The sequence below is a fragment of the Pistacia vera genome, unplaced genomic scaffold, assembly GCF_008641045.1.
Source record: "Pistacia vera cultivar Batoury unplaced genomic scaffold, PisVer_v2 Contig1150, whole genome shotgun sequence".
In the NCBI taxonomy this organism is placed as follows: domain Eukaryota; kingdom Viridiplantae; phylum Streptophyta; class Magnoliopsida; order Sapindales; family Anacardiaceae; genus Pistacia; species Pistacia vera.
Window position 1 is genome coordinate 60,725 of NW_022195194.1, and position 17,102 is coordinate 77,826.

A 17,102-nucleotide genomic window follows, 5' to 3' on the forward strand; every position below is an offset into this window, starting at 1 on the left:
GAATTATGTACAATGAAACCTATGTGGTGAACTGCTTCACAATCGGGACAGAGTGGATTGCTTTTGATGATACTTTATGTGGCAGGTTTCTTATGACAAGCTGCAGGTAAGCAACACTGAAGTATTGTAACCTGTTTGATTCTTTCTTTTGCATAATACAATTATTTTCATGGCACCTCAAGCTTTTGGTTATTTATTTATTTTTTTTATCTTCTAACTATTGTTTTTGAGCAGCTGATGAGGAAGACAATATAAATGGACATACTAAGTTGCAGTTGTTAGTGATAATTTGGACTACAACTGCATCTGTTATTCTTCTTCTAGCCATTGTGCTATACTGTTACTGGATAAGAAAGCTCAAATTAAAAGGTAACTCTTGTTCGAAGCTAGACATGCACTGCATTACCACCAGCATTAATGTCCCATATATTTTAGTAACAATGAGTGGAAGATGTTGCCAATTCAATTAAAACCATCTTTTTTGCTAACAGCTGGGACAATGGGCTCAGTTAATCAATTAAAAAACAACATAAATTAAGCTGCAGCTGTTGGAGATTTTCATCACAATGTTCCTAATCTGAAAGAATATACTTCAGCTGAGATTGAGGGAGCTACAAATAATTTTTCAATTGAAAATAAGCTCGGGGAGCGTGGATATGGCCCTGTTTACAAGGTAACATACGATTGCTATGCTAATTGTTTCTCTGTTAGTTTATCAATGTTCTGTTATAGTACTACTGAAATTTACAAGCCATTACTGTAACTTTTGCCAGGCCACTCGACTAGATGGACAGATAATAGCAGTCAAGAATCTTGCAAAAACATCAACACAAGGATTTGAGGAATTCAAGAATGAGGTTTCTCTAACTGTGAAGCTCCAACATGTAAATCTTGTCAGAGTTTTGGGTTTTTGCATTGACAGAGAAGCACAGATGCTGATTTATGAGTAAATGCCAAATAAAAGTTTGGATTACTATCTTTACTGTCAACAATTTTCTATTGCTTTCAATCACAGTAAATAAACAAACATAGTACATACTTTTGCTGAGTTTTCACTATTAAATTTCATGCGCAGATCCCATTAGACACTTTCAACTTGGATTGGAAAAAACGTGTGGATATCATTGAAGGGATTATTCAAGGACTCTTATATCTACAAGAATATTCAAGATGGACTATCATTCATCAAGATTTAAAAGTTAGTAATGTTTTATTGGATAAAAATATAAAGCCAAAAATTTCAAATTTTGGCATGGCTAGAATATTTGTAAAAGATGATGTTGAAGCAAACACAGAAAGGATTGTTGGAACAATGTGAGTACTGTTCAAGCTTTAGTTTTCATAGATGCATATATTTAGTCTCATGTTGGTAATAATTATTCCAATTCAGGGGCTATATTTCTCCTAAATATGTTAGAAGAGGCACATACTCTACTAAATCATATGTTTACAGTTTTGGCGTTTTACTTCTACAAATTATAAGTGGCAAGAGAGTGATTGCCAGTTTATATGGAGTGAATGAAAATTTAAGCCTTCTAGAGCATGTAAGTGTTCCCCAAAGACTTATTGAGTAATTTGGATCAAACTTTGGCAAGCATTTGAATTATAGGATATTTAACCATCAATAATTTTCCAGGCTTATCAACTTTGGAAAAGTGGAAAAGGCACAGAATTTATGGATCCGTCACTGGATGATACACAATCTTCGTGTAAGTTAATGAGATGCTTGCAAATAACTTTGTTATGTGTCCAAGAAAACCGAAATGATAGACCATCTACGTTGGAAGTTTCTTCGTTGTTCAAAAATGAAACCACTAGTACACTAAATCCCAAAGCGCTTGCTTTCTTGAAACAAAATGATGATGAAGACGATCAAAATAATTTTATTATACCACCAGCAATTTGCTTAGTTAATGAAGTTACACTTTTAGAAGTGGTAGCTAGATGACCACCAGCTTAATTTTCAGACCAATTAATTTGGGCTCCTTAGGACGTTGTATTGCTAGTATAATATCGATCTGAGCTTGTGTTCGCAGAAACCCAAGAAAAGTCGAGGCCTTGAAAGGCATAATCCTAGCAAATTTTGTTGAGTCAATGAAAGATTTTCTGTAAAAGAGTTGCTACCATTGAAGAAAAGGTTATATATATGTAGAACATGAGATATCCGAATAAAGCAAAACAAGCAACCCTAAGTTTCTAATCAGTAGCTAATACACAAGTAAAAATATAAAGAAAAAGAGCAGAAGACAAAACTATACACAAGGAATTATAGTGGTTCGGTAATCAATTCGATTACCTACATCCACTCTTTAGGGTAGTAAAGAAAATTTCACTATGAGAAAAAGGAAACCTTATAGAGATTGCAGCTCTCTTCTTTACACAAAGGATCCCGAGAGAAAAAACCCCCTGTAATACACCCGAAAAACCTAGATGTTGCTCACCTCTCATACATATAAAAAACCAGAAGTTAATGGACATTTTTATACACAAAGAGAAAGGAATCAGAAAAACAAACTAAACCTACCAACACCATTTGATCCCATTAACGATCTTCAAGGTTCTAGCTCAACCATTTGTAACAACCTTTCTCTCTCTGTAACCAAGAGAGAAATATCGAGAATGGAGCACACCTGCAATTGACCAAACCAATTTAGGTTAGGTTACACAAAATCCCAATTGGGAAATTCCTCAAACGCCCATTTGCTTTTAATAATGTAACTTTGACAACCCAAGTTATAATTCTGACTTCCACGTAGGCATAAATCAATACCACACCACAATAAATCTCCACCTTGGCATTTGATTTTTGCCATTCCTCATTGCCTTGGAAATCTGTCTCTAACTTTCTTCAATATGCAGTAGGCTCTTAAAGAGTCTTAACTTGTCCAAAGAAACAGCCTTAGTGAACATATCTGTTGGGTTTTCTTTACCAGGAATCTTCTCCACCTTGATGACTTTGTCTTCAATTAAATTCCTAATAACATGGAGTCTGACATCGATGTGTTTTGACCTCTCATGAAAGACTTGATTTTTGCACAAGAAAATTGCACTTTGGCTGCCACTCTTGATTGGAACTTGCTGTTGATTCAGTCCTATCTCATCAAGCATTCTCTTGAGCCAAATTGATTCTTTTGATGCCTTTGTAATTGCAACATATTCTGCCTCTGTAGTTGACAGAGTAACTATTGCCTACAAGTTAGCCTTCTAGCAAACCAAATTATCCCATATAGAAAAACATAAACCAGTCATGGATTTTCTATTATCTACATTTCCAGCATAATCAGCATTAACACACCCTACAATGAGATTCACCTGATTTTGCCCTCTACTATAAACAATACCAATGGATAGTGTACCCCTGACATATATGAGAATCCATTTAACAACTTCCCGATGACTCTTTCTAGGGTTACTCATAAATCTACTTATAAAACTGACTACAAAGGCCAAATTTGGTCTTGTACAGACCATCAGATACATCAAGCTCCTTATTGCATTTGCATAAGGAATGCAGGCCATTTCCCTCCTTTCTTCTTCTGTTTCTGGACACTGGATTGCACTTAGTTTAAAATGCTAACCTAAAGGTGTTTTAACAGGTTTACAGTCACACATGTTAAACTTCTTTATGATTTTTTCAGCATATTCTTTCTGAGATAACATAAGTCTTCCAGTTCTCTTATCCCTTTCAATATTCATACCTAGGAACTTTCTAGCTTGCTCCAAATCTTTCATTTCAAACTGCCTACTCATCTCTCCTTTAAATCTAACAATTTCAAAAGGATTTTGACAAGCTAGAAGCATATCATCCACATACAATGCTAGATAGATATAACATTCACCATACAAACATTTGCAATAGAAACAACCATCAAAGCTACTTCTAACAAAACAGCACTCACCATAAAACTGTCAAACTTTCTATACCACTGCCTAGGTGATTGTTTTAACCCATACAAGGATTTTTTCAGAAGACAGACTTGGTTTTTAGACCCTCTTTCAAACATCTCAGACTGCTCCATCAAAATTTTCTCTTCTAAATCACCATTTAAGAACGTTGTTTTGACATCTAATTGCTTTAGTTCCAAACCAAATTGAGCTACCTAGGATAAAAGGATTCTAATAGTTGTATGTCTCACAACTGGTGAGAAAATCTCATTTTAGTCAACTCCTTTAACCTGTGTGAAGCCTTTTGCCAGTAACCTAGCTTTAAACCTAGGTGCTTCTACCCCTGGTATACCCTCATTCCTTTTGAAAACCCATTTACATTTAACTACCCTACTACCTTTAGGTTTGTTAATAAGAACCAAGGTCTAATTTTTTATTAAGGAATCATACTTTTCTTGCATGGCCAGTTTCCACTGCCTAGAATCTCTACTATTCATGGCTTTCTTAATTGTTCTAGGTTCCTCATCAATCTCTTCAGCGACTTAAAGGGCAAAGGCAACCATATCAGCATGTGAGTATCTACTAGGTAGTCTGATTTGCCTTCTTTCTCTATCTCTAGCTAATTGATAATTTTGTAAATCATTTTCATCACCATCATTATCATCTAAGCTAGGTTCATCCACCTGAGTATGAGAGTTTTCTTGTTGATAATCTGAATGAGGATTATTAAGATTTGAAACTTCTCCACCTAGATCTAGGTTAATCACCTCTATCCTACCTGTACAATCACTCTCTTTCTGACTCAAACCACCCAATTCATCCTCATTAAATTTAACATCTCTATTGACAATGCACTTTTTTCCTACAATATCCCAACATTTGTACCCTTTATTCCATTAGGATAACCTAGAAAAATGCACCTAATAGACCCTGGTTATAACTTATCAGATTTTTCATGCACAAACACAGTACAACCAAAAACTCTTAGGTTACTATAATTGGCAGGATGTCCAGACCATTTCTCTATGGGTGTTTTGAAATCAATGGTTGATGAAGGTATTCTATTTATTAGATAAATAGCAGTGTGGGCAGCCTCTGCCCAGAATCTAGTGGGTAGTTTAGCAAAAGATAATATGCTTTTGACTTTCTCTAAAATGGTCCTATTCATCTTTCTACTAGGCCATTTTGTTGGGGTGTGTGCCTTACTGTTCTATGCCTCAGAATTCCACTTTCCCTGCATAAACTATCAAACTCTTCATTGATAAATTCTAACCCATTATCTATTCTAAGTTTCCTAATTTTCTTCCTAGTTTGATTTTCTATCATAACCTTCCATTCTTTAAATTTCCTAAAGGCCTCTAATTTATTCTTCAAGAAATAGATCTAGACTTTCCTAGAAAAGTCATCAATTATACTAATAAAGAATCTATAGCCTCCCAAAGAAGGATACTTTGTAGGCCCTCGCACATTAGAGTGAATATAATCAAGAATAGATTTAGAACAATGTTTTCCAACATTAAATCTAATTCTACTCATTTTTCCATAAACGCAATGATCACAGAAGGACAATTTCTCTATTTTATCCCCTCCTAAGACATTTTGCTTACTTAGCTCTATCAAGCATCTCTCACTAATGTGTCCCAATCTTTTGTGCCATATAGAAGTCTTATTTGGCTTTTGTGAAGACACTGATGCTGTTCCAGTAATAGTTGACCCACTAGAACATATAAACCATTCTTTTTCTCTCCTTTCATTACTACTAGAGATCCTTTAGTGACCTTAAGGACTCCACCTTGAGCCTTATAGCTAAACCCATTTGAGTCTAAGCTGCCTAAGGAGATTAAGTTCCTTTCAACTTAGGTATAAACCTAACTTCTATAAGAACTCAGGAACTGCCATCATGAAGGTTTAACTTGACATCTCCAATACCTAAGACATTAAATACTGCATTATTTCCCATTAGAACCTTGTCTGATTCTAACTTCTTAAAATTCATTAGAAAACTCCTATTTGGAGTCATGTGAAAGGTACATCCAAAATCTAAAATCCACTCAGAGTCAGATTCTCTATCAGAAGCTATCAAGACATCAGAACTTTCATATCCATCAGAGGCTATATCTACACTGCCATTAGCCTCTTTTTCTCCTAACCTCTTCTTTCCATCTGGACAATCTTTCTTGAAATGCCCTTCCTTATGACAATGGAAACACTTCCTCAAAAACTTGGATTTGGACTTAGATCTATCTCTAGAGTAATCTTTCTTAAACACCTTCTTCTCAAATCTACCTCTAATATGAAGCACTTCTCCATCTAGCTTACCTTCTTTTTTGAATTCAACATCCTTAGCAGTAATGGCTAGTACTACTTCATCTAGATTGAGAGTGTGTTTACCATACTTAAGGGTGTCAATGAAATTTGAATACATTTTGGGTAATGAATTAATGAGTATCACAGCTTGATCCTCATCTTCAACTGTAACACTAAGACCTTATAAATCCTGTACTAACTTCATGAAGTCATTCATATTTTCTCCTAATGATTTGTTTTCAACCATTTCAAAACCAAAAAAATTCTGTTTTTAAACTAGTATATTAGGAGAAGACTTTGACAAGTATAGAGAGTTTAGTTTCTCCTAAACCCTTACTGGTGTGATCATTTTCTTAACCTCTCTTAGGACTTTATCCCCCAGACCTAGAATTAGAGTACTATGAGCTTTATCTAACAAATCTTTCTTCACCTTCTCGAATAGAGACCCTGGTAAGCTATCCTCACCCTCCAAAGTAGTAGACAACCCATCCTTAACTAAAACAACCTTCATCTTCATCTTCCATAACCCGTAATCATTACCCCTATGAATTTTTCTACCTCAAACTTAGACATATCTAGGTTCCGAAACCTCATAGTTACTAGGAGTGTGAAAGCCCCAAAAACAACTCAAGACTTAGAGAAACCCTAAGTCAAGAAATCGCAACTGTAATTTCAGATCTAACCCAAGACAACCACAAATTCGAAAAAATAATCTCACAACCTAGACTGAACCTAGCTCTGATACCACTAGTAGAACATGAGATATCCGAATAAAGCAAAACAAGCAACCCTAAGTTTCTAATCAGTGGCAAATACACAAATAAAAATATAAAGAAAAAGAGCAGAAGACAAAACTGTACGCAAGGAATTATAGTGGTCGGTAATCAATTCAATTACCTACATCGACTCTTCAGGGCAGTAAAGAAAATTTCACTATGAGAAAAAGGAAACCTTACAAAGATTGCAGCTCTCTTATTTACACAAAGAATCTTGAGAAAAAACCCCCTTATAGTACACTCGAAAAACCCAGATGTTCCTCACTTCTCATACATATCAAAAACCAGAAGTTAATGGACATTTTTATACACAAAGAGAGAGGAATAAAAAAAACAAACTAAACCTACCAACACCGTTTGATCCCATCAATGATCTTCAAGGTTCTAGCTCAACCATTTGTAACAACCTTTCTCTCTCTGTAACCAAGAGAGAAAGATTGAGAATGGAGCACACCCACAATCGACCAAACCAATTTAGGTTAGGTTACATAAAACCTCAATTCAAAAATTCCTCAAACGCCCCTTTGCTTTTAATAATATAACTTTGACCACCCAAGTTATAATTCTGACTTCCATGTAGGCATAAATCAATGCCACATCACAATAATATATTTTTTTTCTTAAACCTACACTAATTCATCTAGCTCCTACTTCTGTAAGTGTTACATTGTTAATAGAATTGCTTCTTGTAAAATTCTCTGACTGTGCAGTAGCATCATTTTGTTGGTTTCCATCATTCGGTTTCCAAAAAACTGCAGGCTTGTTTGGAATCATCATATCTATTGTTTCATTTTTTAGCATTGAGAAAACCTCCAACATAGATGGTCTATCATCTGGATTTTTCTGGACACAAAGCAAAGCTATTTGCAAGCACCTCTTTAATTTACATGACGAATCTGTATCATCAAGTGATGGATCCATAAACTCCGTGCTTTTTCCATCCTTCCACAACTCATATGCCTGAAATTAAATTATATATCTAATCTCAGTTACCTTGTAATTCAAATTAGACTCTAAATTTTGATACAAAATACTCTAGTAAGGGTCAATGGAGAAACTTACATACTTTAGAAGGTTTAATTTTCCATTTTCAGTGGCATATAAAATGGAAACTTTTTTCCCACTCATGATTTCTAGAAGTAGAACACCGAAACTATAAACATCTGATTTGGTAGAGTATATGCCCATTTCAAGGTACTCAGGAGGAACATAGCCGTTGCACTGGATGATCACAAACAATTAATAATAATCTATATACCTTTAATGCAAGGCTAATAAGAACCTATGTTTGTAGCAACACAAAGAGGAAATCAACGTACAATGTTCCGACAATTTTTCCTGTGTTTGCTTCAAGATTACTTTTTGCGAAAGCTCTAGCCATACCAAAATCTGATATTTTAGGCTTCATGTTTTCGTCTAATAAAACATTACTAGCTTTAAGGTCTCGGTGAATAATAGTGAATCTTGAATATTCTTGGAGATATAAGAGTCCTTGAGTAATCCCTTCAATGATGTGCACCCGTTTTTTCCAATTCAAAGTAAGTTGGCTACATCGGTCTGCATCAAATTTAATTATGAAGAATCAACAATTGCAACCATTATTTGGGTTGAAATAAAAAAGGAAGAAATTTAAAATGAATGCTAAATTTACCAATAGAAACCCATACCAAAAAGATAATAATCCAAGCTTCTATTTTTCAAATATTCATAGATCAACATATGCTCTTCTTTGTCAGTGCAATAACCCAAAATTCCAACAAGATTTACATGTTGGAGTTTTGCCGTAAGTATAACTTCATTCTTGAATTCCTAAAATCCTTGTGTTGATGTTTTCGAAAGTTTCTTCACTGCTATTTCTTGCCCATCAGGTAATACACCCTAGCCAAGTACACTCATATAGTTAGTATCTTTTACTTATTTATTTATTTATTTATTTTTCTTTTGGGTATCCCTCAATGAAACGAGATAAATTTATTAAATAAAGCAAGAATTGACACCTAATCAGAAAATATTTTTAGCCTTACCCGTTGTAATGATTATTAATTATTTAATATAGCCTAATATAAAAATACCATATATAACCTGCCAAAAATATATCTAATGGAAGAATGAAGAGTCCAAAGCGTCAGAACAATATCGTTTCCAAATTTATGAATAGATTGTTTATTATATATCAGTCACCTTGTAAACAGGTCCATAGCCACCTTGTCCAAGCTTATTTTCAGTTGAAAAGCAATTGGTAGCTGCCTCAATCTCAGTCCAAGTATACTCTTTTAGATTAGGAACACAGCTACTAAAATCGTCATTAGCTTTCGCTCTGTTTTCTTTATCCTTGGATCGTTTAGCCATGTCCACAATCCTCCCTATAACTATCAGCCAAGATAAATTAAAATAAACCGTATCAAAATTCGGAAATTAATCCTCACTGATTTATCACATATAACTGAATACTTATATGACCTGAAAGTCAAAACTTACATTGTAATTTGATCAGCTTTTTCTTCCAGCAATAATAGATCATCGACAATATTCCAAGCAGAAGAATAACAACCGCTATTGTCGTCAAAACGATAACTAGCCGACGCCTCTTGTTCATTCCAGGCTTATGACTCTCTACAGAATTAAATAAATATCAGATAATTTATGCGATAGTGTTATGTGGAGAAATGATTAAGAAGATTACAACAAGTGAAGCTAGCATTTGCTGATTACCTGCAGCAGCTTCAGAAAGCTCCCAATTCAAATCATAGGAGACTAGCCACACATAGTAACCAAGTAAACCTTTATCCTTAGCATAAGAAACCTTTTTTTTGATAGCCTCAACGGCATCGAAACCAATCCAATATGTCCCCATTGTGCAGTAATTCATCACATAAGTATCATTGTACATTATAAGTACATTCGAACCATATTCCGCAATGTAATTCTTGATTGCCTTGTAGGGCATATATCCACGTGTTGAATTAACAAAAATAGCTGGTCCGGTTGCTGCTGCACCAAAACTATTGTCCTCAGGATTCTTTAGCGTCCATGCAAAGCCATAGAAAGGCAAACACAAAACCAATTGATTAGCTGGTAATCCTTGTTCAATCCATTGCCTTATACCGTTATCAGTATTAGTAGAACTACTTGGATCATACAGAGCGGCATGAGCCCCCGTAAAGTTACTCCATTCAGGATTTGTGTACCTAGCAGCTACAACATGAACCCAATCCAAATTTTTTTTTATTGAGTCTACCGGGTAACTTCTTGAAGGTGTCGATGGCGAATAATCAACAGATGCTGTTAAGATCAGTTGTGACTTTCTGCAGATTGTTGCCTCTAAAGCGATAGCCTGTCGCCACTCTTTAAAGAGAACTCCCATATTAAACATATCAGAGCCTAATTGTCCAGGATACAAAGACAGGTCCAGGCCTTGGAACTGATAGAGCCTAGCTGATTTTATCGAAGAGTCGATGAAAGATTTTCTGGAAGAAGGATTGCTTGCCAACGAAGAAAATGTTGAATTAATATTACTTACTCCACCACCTCCAATGGACAGGAGTGTAGTGACTGACGGGTTCTTTTGTTTGACAGTTTCTGTGAAGGTGGAAAAGTATTTTTCAGGTGACAAAGAAAGCTGATAGGAGGTTGAATTGACATCAGCAAAGGAACAAATAATATGAGTAAAGAGGGAGGATTTTATTTCAGAAACGGGAAACTCAGACTCATATTTTGAATCATACTTGTGATATCCAGCTCTGATCCAAGTCTCCCCCATTGAAGGACTCAATTGTAAAGAAAAAAAAAATGTGAAATGCAAGAATGATACTCTTGGATATCATTCTCACCTTCAAGTGTAACTTTGTGTAATGTTATCCTGTTCATTTCAGAGATGAATTGATGAACTATATATATGATTTTTTTTTCTTTTTTGTGCTTATGTATCCACGTACTCTCAAATATGTAAAAGATTATGGGCGGATTTAACTATAAACTATTAAGGGCTGTTTTAGTCCCGGCCAAATCTCTTCCCAGGATATTATTTAGACACTGGATCAAAAATATTCCTTTGTCACACTATGAAACAATTTACAATTACAAAGACAGCAATTTGTTTATCCGCCTGTTTTAGAAGAAGTGCAAAATTTGAGACAAAGCCTTACCTTGAGCTTAACTTTTAATTTGTCTGAATTTGGACTATGGCGGGGCTTAGAAAGATATATAGTCTGTAACCTGATCTCGGTCGATTCTATTTCAATGGCCGGCACATACTGTCAATTGTAATTTTCGAGAAAGCAGGCTTCTGCAGAATGATTATATTGCGCAGTTTCATTTTTGGGCATTGATAGAGAATGATTATACACATTTAGTATTATTTATCCGACTTTTTGCATTCAAACATCAACAGAGTGAACAACCATGGCAGCTAGAATTAACGAGTGCCATGCCAATTGCAGAGTTCACATGACTCTTGGTAAAAGTAGTTTCTCACTGTTGACCCATAAGTCAATAGGGTCACAATTGTAATAGGCTATAGACAAGACGGTGTCGTTTTGTATAAGACTCTATGTATATAAACAGTCTGTAACTACTTTGCTTCTTAATCAAACACCGTAAATCAGTTTGGCATTTTCTGGTTTTTCTCGTTTCTTTCCTTAACTTTGACTTGGTATCAGAGCAGTGACTAATGTCAATGGCGACTGATTCTGGTTCTACTCCACCGCTTAACAACGTAAAACCAATGGTAGGGAGATTTTTGCATAAAACCTTGAGGAGTCTATGTCCTTAATAAATAATTGTTTATTATATTAACCTTTCTCCCCTGGACTTGCCACTGCCAGTATGAGCATTATCTCTTGTGTTTTGAGGAGGCCCATAGTCAGACAATTCCCTGGCACCATCCCCAACCTTGATCCTGTCCTTGGCAGCACCGGAGCCAGATTGATGAGGATCCGTTGAGAAACGCTCTTGAAAAGTAGCTGCAAACACGACCAATAAAAGCAACATCACCACTGTCATTGTTTTGCTTTTTGTCTCCAACTCTTTTATTCTTCTTTGTTATGTAAACTCATATACACACAGTTTAATTTTTAAGCTCCTCTGACCTTTCTAGTCCTCAAATTCTTTATCACCTTCCCCGGTTTACACGGTAAACAAAAGAGAACGCAAAAATTTCGGAATCCACAAGAGAATTCTTCTTTGGGCCGAATTTACTAGCTAGATACCCTAATCCGTCTCTAATTAGCCAATTCACCAAATTTTTACACAATTTTTTTATTTTTAAATGTTTAAAAGATTTTTAATTTTTACAGTTTTTTTTTTTTTTTTTTAATAAAAAAAATCATCAAAACCACAAGTCAATGTTTAATTTAGCCAGATCATGTACGTACTTTTAAGTTTATCAAAATTAAATTTTATTTAATATTGATTAATTAGTTTAAGAAAATTATTATTAATTAATATCTTAAGCTTTTAAGTTACATATGATAAACAAACAAACCTTAAACATTTTAATCTACCAAAATTAATTACATTTACATTTAAGAGAAGAAAAAAAAAAGCCAGCTAGTTCTTAGTGTATATATATATATATAGGGGCAAATGCAGTATTAGTTGAGGATGAGACATGAGACATGACTCACCCTCAAATTTAAAAAAAAAAATATTAATATGTACGATTTCTGAATTTTGGTTTACCCTAATAAAAATATTAATAGATAAAAATATGAATATGTAATTAGTTTTTATTTTGGTCTACCTCAATAGAAATCTCTGGATTCATCCTTGATATTTATAGTGGATCTAATTAGTGGTGGACCTATAAATTTTGTCGTGGTACAAAATTTATGAAACCCTTTGATGTATGATAGGAATCCACTCACCGAGAAAAATTTGGGTTTGGCAGCCTACGATGTTGGAGAAAAATAATGGCCCCTATTACTAACCCTTGGATTGCCTTCCTCAAAATCCCCCAGTAATATAGTTGGGCCTGGAAGATTTTGAGTGTGATTTATATATTCAATACTGACTGCGTGCAATTTTTTAAACTAGTAAGAAAATCTTGTATCTGGTTTATCCTGGAACAGGATGGTTGTCTCGAAGGGTCCATGGGGCAGAGGGGGCGGCCCGCAAGTCTCTTGATTCCTTAATGTGTCCTGGCATAGAATTGGGCAATTTTTTTTTTTTTTAAATCTTCACAGGCATTAGCAAATTTGTTAAGGAATCTGATTATACTTTCAGGAGGCACCTTTAGATTAACTAGAGATTCCATTTTTTTCTGCAGATGCTAGTTCTGCAGAAGTTAAAGGCATCAGTGGGAGCTTCAATATTGGACCATTGCTGTATTGCTTAAGGCCGCTACTGTGGCCTCGGAAGTCCACCATCATGGCATGCTTAAATCATTTTTTAATTAAAAAATTATTAATCATTTAGCCATTTACCCTCTTTGTGTTAAATCTAACCATAAACTGGACAAACGGTGCGGGGAGCAAGTTAAAAGAAACAGTTAGTTAGACGTTCAGATGAAACACAGTTACTTATTCAGTTCTGTCTGCATTATATATCTGATTGTACGTACAGAAGGTACCTTTACATGCACATTTTTGGTTTATGATCTGCTTCTACACGTTTGCCCAAGTGCAGTGCTTTGTGTTTCACTGATTTTTGCTTAATGTTATTGAGAATTTAGAGAAACAATGATGTTTTCAGTGATATCATTTGCTGTACTTAGCTCAAGATTAATATGAACAGGGTAATACAAAACTACACCTAATAAATTTAACCCACTCTGCAGCAATGGAATTAATACTTTCTAGTTTGCCAGAATTCCAGGACCCAAATTATCAATTTCGAAAGTGACATCATACAAATCATCTGCCTCCAAGATCTGAGATTGTTACGTCATTGATTGATAAAGTACTTCCTGAATAACCTTGCAACTGACCTATAGATTTATTTTGTTCATTTTGATTTGAGAAGGCAGGCTTCTTTGGAATCATTATATTTTTGTTTTCATTTTTTAGCAGCATCGTAGAAACTTCCAACATAGATGGTCGATCAATTGAATTTTCCTGGACGCATAAAAGAGCTATTTGCAAGCATGTCATCAATTTGCAGGATGAATACGTATCGTCTAGTGATTCATCCATTAATTCCATGCCTTTACCATCTTTCCATAGCTGATATGCCTGAAATTTTCAAATAATTTGGAATTGTCAAGCTCATTCCAGTGCTAATATTTTCATCCACATATAATTTGAATGAATTATATAAAAAAATTAAACTTACATGGTCAAGAAGACTCAGATTTTCATTCAAACCATATAAAAATGAAATCTTTTTGCCACTGATGATTTGTAGAAGTAGAACTCCGTAAGCATAAACATCAGATTTAGTTGAGTATTTGCCGTTTTGGATGTATTCAGGAGGAACATAACCACTGCATCAAATTGTTTCAAAGAGTCACTAACAAACAAAAATGTATATGTTAAATTAGAAAAATCCTAAAAATTATAAAAGAATTAAGATAATATACTTACCGTGTTCCAACAATGTGACTTGTGTTTACTTCAAAATCATCTTTATCAAATATTCTAGCCATTCCAAAATCTGATATCTTAGGTTTCATTTCTCTATCTAATAATACATTGCCAGCTTTTAAATCTCGATGAATGATAGTCAACCTTGAATATTCTTGGAGATATAAAAGCCCTTGAGTAATTCCTTCAATAATATGCACACGCCTTTCCCAATCCAAAATAAAGCGTTTAACGGGGTCTGCATCAAATTCAGTCATAAACTAACCGTCAATCATACAACTGCTAAAGTATATTATACAAAAGGATAAACAATATGACAAGTCGATGTATAAAAATTGAACATGAAATTCTGACCGAAAAGGTAAGAGTCTAAGCTTTTATTTTCCATGTACTCGTAGATGAGTATTTGTTCTTCCTGGTCAATACAAAAACCCAAAACTCAGACAAGATTTACATGTTGAAGCTTGGCGGTAAGCATAACCTCATTCTTGAATTCCTCAAATCCTTGCATGGATGTTTTTGAAAGTCTTTTAGCTGCTATTACTAGTCCATCTGGTAGCATTCCCTTGAAAAATAAAAATAAGACTTTGTATTATTGACTTTGTATCACTTCTCAAAATAAACGATATATATATAGCATAATAAAAGGTACCTTGTAAACAGGACCATATCCACCTTGGCCAAGCTTATTTTCAAAAGAAAATCCATTGGTTGCTGCCTCTATATCAGCCAAAGTATATTCTATCAGATTAGGAATGTTGCTATTAAAATCCCCTGCAGATGCTACTTTACTTGCTTTATCTCTGGATTCTTTAGTGGAGTCCACCAAGAGAAGAAAAAAATGGTGAAAAAAAAATTAAACTGCTAACTTATTAAATTGTAAACAAAATTGGGCAGTCATTAGTCAGTTTTAAACGAAAGTACTCTATAGATTCTGAGAAACTAACCTTTAAATTTGAGATTTCTCCTCCAGCAGACGTAAAATATCACAAATATTCCAAATAGAAGAGCAAAAGCAGCCATTGTAGACAGAACGATTACTAACAAAGGCCTCTTATTTTTTTGTCCAATTTTATTATACTCCTGAACTGAAGAATTATTTATGTCTACTCCAGCTGGAAAAATAATCAATTTATGTTAACTACAAGTGAGATAAGGTTCTTAATTCAAATGGATAGGACGGAAAAAATAAATTGCAAATACTGAGTACTTTGTTAAGTTTGATCATAGCTTACCTGCAGTTTTAGAAAGCACCCAATTAACATCATAGGAGACTTGCCACACATGGTAGCCAAGTAACTTCTTCTCCTTGGCATAAGAAACCTTAGCTCTTATAGCCTCAACATCATCAAACCCAATCCAAGTTGTTCCTTTTGTCCAGTAATTTACCACATAAGTTGAATTGTACCTAACATGAACAGCAGGACCATATTGCTCAACGTAGTTCTTGATTTCCCTATAGGTTACCCCTCCAACTGGTAATTTAATGGCAGGTCCCTTTGCTGAAGCACCAATACCATTGTTCAAAGGGTTCTCTAGTGTCCATGCAAAGCCAAAAAAAGGCAAACTCAAAACCAATTTATTAGCTGATAATCCTCCGTTGATCCATTCTCTTATACCGAAATCCGTATTAACAAAATTACTTGGGTCATACAGAGCTGCATGAGCGCCCGTAAGGTTATTTAAAATAGGTTGAGTGTAAACCTGAGACACAACATGGACCCAATTCAAATGTTGTTGCATCGTCTCTATAGGGTAGCGTGCACCTGAGGGCAGCGATGGTGAATATTTAGCCCTTGCTGTCAAGATCAGTTGGGACTGTTGAGAGACCGTCGCCTCTAAACCAATAGCAGCTCTCCACTGTTGAAAGAGAACTCCCATATTGAACATATCTGAGCTTGTGCTTGGATAATGCCAAGCAAAGTCTAGGCCTAGAAAACCGTAAAGTCTGGCTATTTTTATTGTGGAATCAATAAAGGTTTTTCTGTGAGAAGAATTGCTTACCATTGAAGAAAAGGTTGAATAGTTTGTATCTTTACCCCCAACAGATAGCAGTGTCGTGACTGATGGGTTCTTCTGTTTCACAGTATGTGTGAAGTTGGAGAAATGTTCCTCTTCAGCTGGTGATAGAGAGAGCTGGTAGGACGTTGAATTCACAGCAGCATAAGCACAAATAATGTGAGTGAAGAGAGCAGAATTTATGTCCGAAATGGGGCTTTCATATTCTGATGAATACAAGTAATAACCAACCCCGATCCAATTCGTTTGCGCTATTGAAAGGCGCAATTGTAGAGAGAGGAAAATATAGAAAACAACAGTCATGATAACTTTGGGCACCATTTATAAAGCTGCTTAAAGCTCAACTTGTCATCTGTTAGCTCTTCCGTGTTACATATATAACCTTATCAAGAAAGCTCTGTTCAATTGATTCCAGATATTAAACGTTATAGAAACTTCCACCTTTCAACAATATGAAATCAAATCAAGTCAAAATAGATAATAGAAACTCGCAGCTGGAAAAACTCATTTTTATTTTGTTAAGATAAAAACACAAAATCAGAAGGATTACAGTCCTTTGTTTACTTTTGTATAAGTTCAAAAGCATGCACAGTTT

General features: G+C 34.9%; 3 protein-coding genes across 3 annotated transcripts; 1 reads left to right on the forward strand and 2 right to left on the reverse strand.

Annotated features, from left to right (window-relative positions):
* The first annotated feature begins 5 nt into the window (after positions 1 to 5).
* LOC116146690 (receptor-like serine/threonine-protein kinase SD1-6) lies at positions 6 to 1,948 on the forward strand. The gene is made up of 7 exons (XM_031432117.1): positions 6 to 81; positions 235 to 369; positions 546 to 673; positions 774 to 884; positions 1,076 to 1,314; positions 1,391 to 1,544; positions 1,637 to 1,948. The coding sequence occupies exons 1-7, from the start codon at positions 6 to 8 to the stop codon at positions 1,946 to 1,948; spliced, it is 1,155 nt and encodes a 384-aa protein (XP_031287977.1).
* A 5,656-nt stretch (positions 1,949 to 7,604) lies between these two features.
* Positions 7,605 to 10,728, reverse strand: LOC116146700 (putative cysteine-rich receptor-like protein kinase 20). The gene is made up of 7 exons (XM_031432122.1): positions 9,681 to 10,728; positions 9,447 to 9,581; positions 9,150 to 9,337; positions 8,630 to 8,777; positions 8,289 to 8,525; positions 8,031 to 8,185; positions 7,605 to 7,928 (listed from the first exon to the last, which is right to left on the reverse strand). The coding sequence occupies exons 1-7, from the start codon at positions 10,726 to 10,728 to the stop codon at positions 7,605 to 7,607; spliced, it is 2,235 nt and encodes a 744-aa protein (XP_031287982.1).
* Positions 10,729 to 11,753: 1,025 nt separating this feature from the next.
* LOC116146710 lies at positions 11,754 to 16,828 on the reverse strand. The gene is given in 8 exon segments (XM_031432134.1): positions 11,754 to 11,929; positions 13,894 to 14,137; positions 14,238 to 14,388; positions 14,489 to 14,726; positions 14,843 to 15,053; positions 15,141 to 15,298; positions 15,436 to 15,603; positions 15,724 to 16,828. Coding segments are annotated over 8 exon segments (2,451 nt in total).
* Between the last annotated feature and the right edge of the window lie 274 nt (positions 16,829 to 17,102).

What these genes read in the sequence shown, in the direction of transcription:
- LOC116146690 (XM_031432117.1), top strand. Translation starts at nt 6, where the DNA reads ATGTACAATGAAACCTATGTGGTGAACTGCTTCACAATCGGGACAGAG. An exon ending in GATATGGCCCTGTTTACAAG is followed by an intron (nt 674 to 773) that starts GTAACATACGAT and finishes AACTTTTGCCAG; the next exon opens with GCCACTCGACTAGATGGACA. An exon ending in TAACTGTGAAGCTCCAACAT is followed by an intron (nt 885 to 1,075) that starts GTAAATCTTGTC and finishes TTTCATGCGCAG; the next exon opens with ATCCCATTAGACACTTTCAA.
- LOC116146700 (XM_031432122.1), bottom strand. Translation starts at nt 10,728, where the DNA reads ATGGGGGAGACTTGGATCAGAGCTGGATATCACAAGTATGATTCAAAA. An exon ending in AAAGCTGATCAAATTACAAT is followed by an intron (nt 9,338 to 9,446) that starts GTAAGTTTTGAC and finishes CTTGGCTGATAG; the next exon opens with TTATAGGGAGGATTGTGGAC. An exon ending in AATTAAACCTTCTAAAGTAT is followed by an intron (nt 7,929 to 8,030) that starts GTAAGTTTCTCC and finishes ATTTAATTTCAG; the next exon opens with GCATATGAGTTGTGGAAGGA.